At 39.8% G+C, this 9,300-nt stretch overlaps 1 protein-coding gene across 1 annotated transcript in view; it reads right to left on the bottom strand.

The window, feature by feature from the left end:
• The window catches only part of LOC107731603 (leukocyte tyrosine kinase receptor-like), a 78,878-nt gene that overhangs the window by 19,447 nt on the left and 50,131 nt on the right, over positions 1 to 9,300 (bottom strand). The window contains exons 7-11 of the mRNA XM_016542721.1: positions 7,032 to 7,197; positions 5,778 to 5,925; positions 5,549 to 5,659; positions 2,978 to 3,119; positions 2,540 to 2,605 (exon numbers count right to left, since the gene is read on the bottom strand). Coding sequence (XP_016398207.1) covers positions 2,540 to 2,605; positions 2,978 to 3,119; positions 5,549 to 5,659; positions 5,778 to 5,925; positions 7,032 to 7,197 — 633 coding nt within the window. The remainder of the gene's footprint in view (positions 1 to 2,539; positions 2,606 to 2,977; positions 3,120 to 5,548; positions 5,660 to 5,777; positions 5,926 to 7,031; positions 7,198 to 9,300) is intronic.

The following is a 9,300-nucleotide window of genomic DNA, read 5'->3' as shown; positions in this document are numbered from 1 at the left end:
ATATATATATATATATATATATATATATATATCAAAGATCCAAAATTCTAATACTAATTTGCTGCCTCAGTCTTATTCAGGCACTGCTACAAGGAATTTGAAGGCACAACCTCAAAAATCATATTCAATCTCAGACTGGATAAATAACTATTTTGAAGCCTAGCAGAAAATAAAATTATTATGCCCATGTCCAGAAAGGAAAAAGCCTGGGGGAGCAGCATTTTTATTTATTTTTTTTTTCATATCAATCAAACTTGATATTCTGGTAAACAAAAGCATAGTTCCAACTATCCACATTAAGTAAAAAAATAAATAAATAAATACAACTCTCTGCCCTGTGTGCAATATGTTCTGCTTCACTGCTATTGTGAGCTGCTGTCTGCCAGAAGGAGTAATACACACTAGTTCAGTAATACTAAAATTTGTCTAATTGATTTATAATGCAGACAATCTGTTGGGGTTACCTGCAGCGCCTGATTTTCCATTACGTCCGGGAATGCTGGGATCCCTGTCCATCACTTCCTCTAGGGTTTCTGATTGGCTGCTGTAGCCACGGCCTCCACCTCCAGCAGCAATGAATAGTGGAATGTGGACTCCATTCACCACCTGTAACCAATGGAAACAGGAAGTGTAAGACTATAATTTAACAGTGTAAATCTTCCAATTGTCACTGAAATGTGAGGTGCCATGATGCTACTGCGGTGTCGCCTGGGTATTGCTATTCTAAGGTGTTACTATGTTGTTTCTGCTGTGTTCAAGGTGATTGCTTGTGGGCCCAGCCCCAATCTGTATATACAGGTGCATCTCAATAAATTAGGATGTCGTGGAAAAGTTCATTTATTTCAGTAATTCAACTCAAATTGTGAAACTCGTGTATTAAATAAATTCAATGCACACAGACTGAAGTAGTTTAAGTCTTTGGTTCTTTTAATTGTGATGATTTTGGCTCACATTTAACAAAAACCCACCAATTCACTATCTCAACAAATTAGAATACTTCAATAGTCCAATAAAAAAAACATTTTTAGTGAATTATTGGCCTTCTGGAAAGTATGTTCATTTACTGCATATGTACTCAATACTTGGTAGGGGCTCATTTTGCTTTAATTACTGCCTCAATTCGGCGTAGCATGGAGGTGATCAGTTTGTGGCACTGCTGACGTGGTATGGAAGCCCAGGTTTCTTTGACAGTGGCCTTCAGCTCATCTGCATTTTTTGGTCTCTTGTTTCTCATTTTCCTCTTGACAATACCCCATAGATTCTCTATGGGGTTCAGGTCTGGTGAGTTTGCTGGCCAGTCAAGCACACCAACACCATGGTCATTTAACCAACTTTTGGTGCTTTTGGCAGTGTGGGCAGGTGCCAAATCCTGCTAGAAAATGAAATCAGCATCTTCAAAAAGCTGCTCAGCAGAAGGAAGCATGAAGTGCTCCAAAAGTTCTTGGTAAACGGGTGCAGTGACGCTGGTTTTCAAAAAACACAATGGACCAACACCAGCAGATGACATTGCACCCCAAATCATCACAGACTGTGGAAACTTAACACTGGACTTCAAGCAACTTGGGCTATGAGCTTCTCCACCCTTCCTCCAGACTCTAGGACCTTGGTTTCCAAATGAAATACAAAACTTGCTCTCATCTGAAAAGAGGACTTTGGACCACTGGGCAACAGTCCAGTTCTTCTTCTCCTTAGCCCAGGTAAGACGCCTCTGACGTTGTCTGTGGTTCAGGAGTGGCTTAACAAGAGGAATACGACAACTGTAGCCAAATTCCTTGACACGTCTGTGTGTGGTGGCTCTTGATGCCTTGACCCCAGCCTCAGTCCATTCCTTGTGAAGTTCACTCAAATTCTTGAATCGATTTTGCTTGACAATCCTCATAAGGCTGCGGTTCTCTCGGTTGGTTGTGCATCTTTTTCTTCCACACCTTTTCCTTCCACTCAACTTTCTGTTAACATACTTGGATACAGCACTCTGTGAACAGCCAGCTTCTTTGACAATGAATGTTTGTGGCTTACCCTCCTTGTGAAGGGTGTCAATGATTGTCTTCTGGACAACTGTCAGATCAGCAGTCTTCCCCATGATTGTGTAGCCTAGTGAACCAAACTGAGAGACCATTTTGAAGGCTCAGGAAACCTTTGCAGGTGTTTTGAGTTGATTAGCTGATTGGCATGTCACCATATTCTAATTTGTTGAGATAGTGAATTGGTGAGTTTTTGTTAAATGTGAGCCAAAATCACCACAATTAAAAGAACCAAAGACTTAAACTACTTCAATCTGTGTGCATTGAATTTATTTAATACACAAGTTTCACAATTTGAGTTGAATTACTGAAATAAATAAACTTTTCCACGACATTCTAATTTATTGAGATGCACCTAGATATATATATATATATATATATATAATAAAAACAAGGCAAAAATGTGGTCTAACCTCTGTATCCTCCACCTCCTCCACCAGCTGCGCCGGCCCCTCCACCGCCTCCAAAACCTCCTCGAGTTTTCCAGCCCATGACTTGACAGGGTTCTCCACCCTGACCTCCCAGAATGATTGGTCTACCCCCTTGAGGAACAGGGGCAGTGTCATTCCAGCCTCCACCACCGCCTGAAATTCACAGAGCCACTCAGATCATAAAAACTACATTAAAAGACACTTGTGCCCTATTTCAGTTTCTCTGCATGGCTAATTAATTTCACAACAGGTGACAATATAACATTTTTTTATTTATATCCATCCTCCAACAGATCTATGAATGCAGAGTGGCTCAGCAATTTCTCCAGAGAAAATAGTCTCCTATGAACATCCCTGTTAAGTAAAAAAATAAATAAATAAATACAACTCTCTGCCCTGTGTGCAATATGTTCTGCTTCACTGCTATTGTGAGCTGCTGTCTGCCAGAAGGAGTAATACACACTAGTTCAGTAATACTAAAATTTGTCTAATTGATTTATAATGCAGACAATCTGTTGGGGTTACCTGCAGCGCCTGATTTTCCATTACGTCCGGGAATGCTGGGATCCCTGTCCATCACTTCCTCTAGGGTTTCTGATTGGCTGCTGTAGCCACGGCCTCCACCTCCAGCAGCAATGAATAGTGGAATGTGGACTCCATTTACCACCTGTAACCAATGGAAACAGGAAGTGTAAGACTATAATTTAACAGTGTAAATCTTCCAATTGTCACTGAAATGTGAGGTGCCATGATGCTACTGCGGTGTCGCCTGGGTATTGCTATTCTAAGGTGTTACTATGTTGTTTCTGCTGTGTTCAAGGTGATTGCTTGTGGGCCCAGCCCCAATCTGTATATACAGGTGCATCTCAATAAATTAGGATGTCGTGGAAAAGTTCATTTATTTCAGTAATTCAACTCAAATTGTGAAACTCGTGTATTAAATAAATTCAATGCACACAGACTGAAGTAGTTTAAGTCTTTGGTTCTTTTAATTGTGATGATTTTGGTTCACATTTAACAAAAACCCACCAATTCACTATCTCAACTAATTAGAATATGGTGACATGCCAATCAGCTAATCAACTCAAAACACCTGCAAAGGTTTCCTGAGCCTTCAAAATGGTCTCTCAGTTTGGTTCACTAGGCTATACAATCATGGGGAAGACTGCTGATCTGACAGTTGTCCAGAAGACAATCATTGACACCCTTCACAAGGAGGGTAAGCCACAAACATTCATTGTCAAAGAAGCTGGCTGTTCACAGAGTGCTGTATCCAAGCATGTTAACAGAAAGTTGAGTGGAAGGAAAAAGTGTGGAAGAAAAAGATGCACAACCAACCGAGAGAACTGCAGCCTTATGAGGATTGTCAAGCAAAATCGATTCAAGAATTTGAGTGAACTTCACAAGGAATGGACTGAGGCTGGGGTCAAGGCATCAAGAGCCACCACACACAGACGTGTCAAGGAATTTGGCTACAGTTGTCGTATTCCTCTTGTTAAGCTACTCCTGAACCACAGACAACGTCAGAGGCGTCTTACCTGGGCTAAGGAGAAGAAGAACTGGACTGTTGCCCAGTGGTCCAAAGTCCTCTTTTCAGATGAGAGCAAGTTTTGTATTTCATTTGGAAACCAAGGTCCTAGAGTCTGGAGGAAGGGTGGAGAAGCTCATAGCCCAAGTTGCTTGAAGTCCAGTGTTAAGTTTCCACAGTCTGTGATGATTTGGGGTGCAATGTCATCTGCTGGTGTTGGTCCATTGTGTTTTTTGAAAACCAACGTCACTGCACCCGTTTACCAAGACATTTTGGAGCACTTCATGCTTCCTTCTGCTGACCAGCTTTTTGAAGATGCTGATTTCATTTTCCAGCAGGATTTGGCACCTGCCCACACTGCCAAAAGCATCAAAAGTTGGTTAAATGACCATGGTGTTGGTGTGCTTGACTGGCCAGCAAACTCACCAGACCTGAACCCCATAGAGAATCTATGGGGTATTGTCAAGTGGAAAATGAGAAACAAGAGACCAAAAAATGTAGATGAGCTGAAGGCCACTGTCAAAGAAACCTGGGCTTCCATACCACCTCAGCAGTGCCACAAACTGATCCCCTCCATGCCACGCCGAATTGAGGCGGTAATTAAAGCAAAAGGAGCCCCTACCATGTATTGAGTACATGTACAGTAAATGAACATACTTTCCAGAAGGCCAACAATTCACTAAAAATGTTTTTTTTATTGGTCTTATGGAGTATTCTAATTTGTTGAGATAGTGAGTTGGTGGGTTTTTGTTAAATGTGAGCCAAAATCATCACAATTAAAAGAACCAAAGACTTAAACTACTTCAGTCTTTGTGCATTGAATTTATTTAATACACGAGTTTCACAATTTGAGTTGAATAACTGAAATAAATGAACTTTTCCACGACATTCTAATTTATTGAGATGCACCTGTATGACCCTTCCTTCTACGTATGGCTTTAAGGACTTTCTCATCAATTATATTGGTGAGATTGAACCTGGTTTGCATACTCTACATAGTTACTCAACAATGTTCTTCAGATAAAGCAGAATTTCAATAAAATTTGATGTTAGCATGTGGCTAAGCTAACACCCAATACTATTTTACACATAAACATGACATGACACGTGAATATTGGCTAAAACAGTGACTTGTAATTAGATTAGAAAATATCTTTATTGATATCAGTATTGAATTAACTATATGTATAGGTAATTGTTACATACAACTCTGTCTGCCATTTACTGATTGATTGATTGATTGATTGATTTGAGGTCATTAATTGTGGTGCATGCCCCAACATTTAACACTCAAAGTTAGATATTTTCAAAGACACTGACTGAAGAAACTGAGGGATAATTCACCCAAGAATTAACATTTTGTCATCATCACCACTCTCAACTTGTTCCAAACATGTACACGTTTAAGTTTGAGATATTTTGAAGAATGATGGTGACCGAACAGTTGATGACAGTTGATGACTTTTTTTCCCCCCCATTTCTGGGCACACTGTCCAAATAGATGTACACATATTTAAATGTACAATGTTGGAAATATCCAGTTTAAAATGCATTTTATATAGTGTCACCTTGAAGACGTAGGTGCCTCCTCCTCCTCCACCACCTCCTCCCTTAAGCTGGGTCTTGTTGATTGATGGTCCTTGCTGTTCCCTGCAGATCCGGTCCATAGTAGGCACCATCTATGAAAGAAAAAGAAAAAAATGCAATCCTTTCACGTTTTACTAGATGCTAATCATACCCTTTTTACATTTTTTGAAACAGTAGCACAGGGATATATTGGAAGAAAGGATTACTCACATTTGGGCAAGCATCCTCTCCTTCCTGTCCCACTAGAATATACAGCAGTTCATCCTTCTGTAACAGGAAGTCTCCGGTCATGTACACCCCATGTGACTTGTGGACAGCCTGGACACTGCGTCCACCAGCTGCTCCATACGCCGTGATCCTAAACCCAAGACAAATAAGTAAGGAGTCATTTAGCTGCTGCTTTCTCCCAGAGTGACTTATAGTGCACTTATTACAGGGACAATTCTCCGTGAGTGACCAGGGGTTAAGTGTTTTGCTCAAAGGCACAATGGAACTGGTTCTTCACACACTTCTTACGGGGATCAAACCGACAATCTTCTAATTACAATCCCTGACTTTTAGTAACTACACCGCCATTGAACCAGGAATGGCATGAATGCTCTGTTCCTAAAGCTAGCAAGCTGCCCTGCAGTTTACTGCCTTCAGCAGCATTCTAACTGAAATGGAACCACATAAGTGAATGCAACAGTCTACATACAGTAAACATCTCCACAAGTGCAGTTCCAGGTGATTTTGATATTAGCATGTTGCTAAGCAAACAACGTGTTACTGTTTTTACTTTAAAATGACACAACACATTAATATTGTGTGAAACAGTCCATTTTAATTACCATACTTTCCAGAAAATAAGTCACAGATGACTATAATTTGCAAAATTTGCACAAAGGGGGAAAAACACAGATAACACCATTTCGATGTCAAAAAATTTAATCTTTTTCCAATATAGACTGTCATTCTAAACAACAACTGTTTCTCACTACTCCATCAGCCATCTTGGATGGATTGTTTGAGCTGAACTCATTTTTCTTTTTCTCCAACAGAAGCTACTTACAATGCCGTCTCAGTATTTGGTCAAATGAGATATTCCAGCAGACAGCATAATATTACCTTCTGAAACAGCATTTGCATCAGGAGCATGTCTTAAAATGTCGTCTAGGTAGACAGCTCACTTTGAACAGAGCTGAAAAAAAGTATTTTCTTTACAGACTTTGCTAAGTGAATGTCATTATCAGTCTGGGTGCTACTGAAGCAATGCAGCTGATGAAATGTGTTTTCCCATTCCTCCTGCTCCACGGACAACAATTATCTGAATGACCTGACGGGCTCGATAACAGGCAGCAATTGTGCAGAAGAAGAATGCTTTCCCATTTCATGGTCGAAAAAGTAACTACTAAATTCCTAGAGGCTGAACAGTATGGCATTTTGGGTTGTGGTGGTCAGGACATTATGTGTGTGTGCATGCACCTGTATTTCCTTGTCTCTGGGACCCGCCACATCTGGATGCCCTTGAATGGTCCCTTAGTGCCTACAGTGACATTGACATTGGTGTTGCGGTATGAGTTACTGCACTGAGTCGGCGTTGGACCGTCTTGTCCTGTTGCTCCGCAGGTGTGGAATATCCACTTGACAGCTGAAAACACACAAATGTCCACACATACAGCGAATGTACTATTAGCTTTGTAAAATAAGAAGTCTTCTTGTTCACGTCTGGTCACCCTACACATATATAGAGAGAGAGAGAGAGAGAGAGAGAGAGAGAGAGACTATAACTTGGTGTAGAACTTGGACAAAACAAATATTTACTCTTTTAGATGGCAAACATAGAAAGAGATGCTATGTGATGTGTTTGGCTGGCTGGGCTGTCAAAAAGCCACAGACAATTTATGATTTTTCTCTTCTTAGCTGGAAACCTGTAGAATGTCTTTCACAGACCTGAAAATAGCACCACATGAAGAGTTCATTCATTGCTAAATGTCAAACGCACTTATTCATGAGAGGAATGAGGTTCTGATTGAGTTCACTTCACTTCTGATAAGATATATACTTGGCTATTACATCCAATGGATTCTAAAGGTTAAAGTGTATTACAGGTATGTTGCACCATATTTCATTTTTTTTCTGACATCTTTATCTGCTCAGAAGCTACAGACTGGAGGCTGATCTACGTCATCTTCATGCGCTATTTATTATCTTTGTTTGTAGTGTCCTATAACACACTGAAAAAAATGTTTCATTCATCCAATTAAAAAAAATTAGGGTAATGATTCACATCTATATTTTTTAACTTGAGCCAATGAAAAATAAATAACTTGCCCTAAGGTGCAGTTGGCATTTGCTGTATACCCTAGTGAAAAAGAAGTACACTTTAGCATACTTCTGAAAAGAGTACTTATTATAGAAAATAATATAATAAAAAAATAGATATCTGGGTAACAAAACCTTTAAAAAAATGCAAAAATGTTTTGAAAGTGATGTAAAATGAATCCATATGAATCGATTATTTAATCCAAGTCTTGTGAAGAGACACAATTGCTTTATGTGATGAACAGATTAAATTGATAGGCTTTTATTCACATATAAGCACAGCGAATCACACATGGTAAACACAGAATCTTCAGCGCGCTTGTGTGTTACATGAAAATCAATGAGGTTTGGTTTAGCGCGTGATGCATGCACACACATATGTGTTCACAGTGTGTATGTGTGTTTTGACTGTTGTTTAAAAGTAAATAAAACCCTAAATTAAATCTCTTCATATATCTATCATATAAGATTAAAACAAATATGTCATCTTATTAACCTTTTTGGATCATTTGAGTTTGGGTTACCTGGACTTTTATAGGCTTAGATCTCTGCCACAATTCTGCGCGCGAAAGAAAAATATTTTCTCCACAAAACTCAGTTCGCGCGCATGCAAAACGCACCTTTGCGCACTCAAAATATGATCTTTCGTGCGCAGAATTGTGGCAGAGATGTAATCCAATAGACTTTCAGTGGAGTGACAGAACCCTCTGAGGTTTAATTAAACAGTGTTTCCAAGATCTTATGGGTTTACAATGACATTAGGGGGAGTAAATCATGACCAAATTTTCATTTTTTCCCTTTCACTGTTAAGTGCAAACTGAATGTGATGTTTTTTTTTGACAATTTGTTATACGTTAACACATTTCATAGACAAAACTGGATGGGAGTGGAAAGTTCTATTATTGATCTACTGACAATGTGCAAATTAAAGAACACAGCTAATTTATATAATGACCAACGCAATTTACTAGGAACAGTGCAAATTAGCGTAGGGTCGTAGACTATGCTAATCAGGCAGGGGCGTAATTTCCACTGGGGACAGGGGGGACATGTCCCCCCCACTTTTCAAAATCACGTTTGTGTCCCCCCCACTTTCAAATTCGTTTGTTATGATTTTTTTAACCGCACGCCGTCATCGCCACGGAGGAGCAGGACAGAGCAGGGCACAGACGCGCGCGTCCGCGTCAAGGAACGTCGTGTGCACACTCTAAAAATAGCTCACTGTAAGTTCTAATGAGCAGGTATCGCGATCGCGGCACAGTCAGCGATGAAACGCCAGAAGAAGCAACAGATGACTTTAATGTCATCATAGATGAAAAGAAAGAAAGAAAGAAAGAAAGATGTGAGTTGGTTGATTCAGTGAATTAGCTCAGGTCAGGATAGCCTACGTTGACTGAGCTAACGTTAACATACACTGTTGCTAGGTAAC

The sequence above is a fragment of the Sinocyclocheilus rhinocerous genome, unplaced genomic scaffold (genome assembly GCF_001515625.1).
Source record: "Sinocyclocheilus rhinocerous isolate Xijiao unplaced genomic scaffold, SAMN03320098_v1.1 scaffold3355, whole genome shotgun sequence".
In the NCBI taxonomy this organism is placed as follows: Eukaryota; Metazoa; Chordata; class Actinopteri; order Cypriniformes; family Cyprinidae; genus Sinocyclocheilus; species Sinocyclocheilus rhinocerous.
The sequence above is the reverse complement of the archived record's forward strand: the minus strand, read 5'-3'. Positions and strand labels throughout refer to the sequence as shown.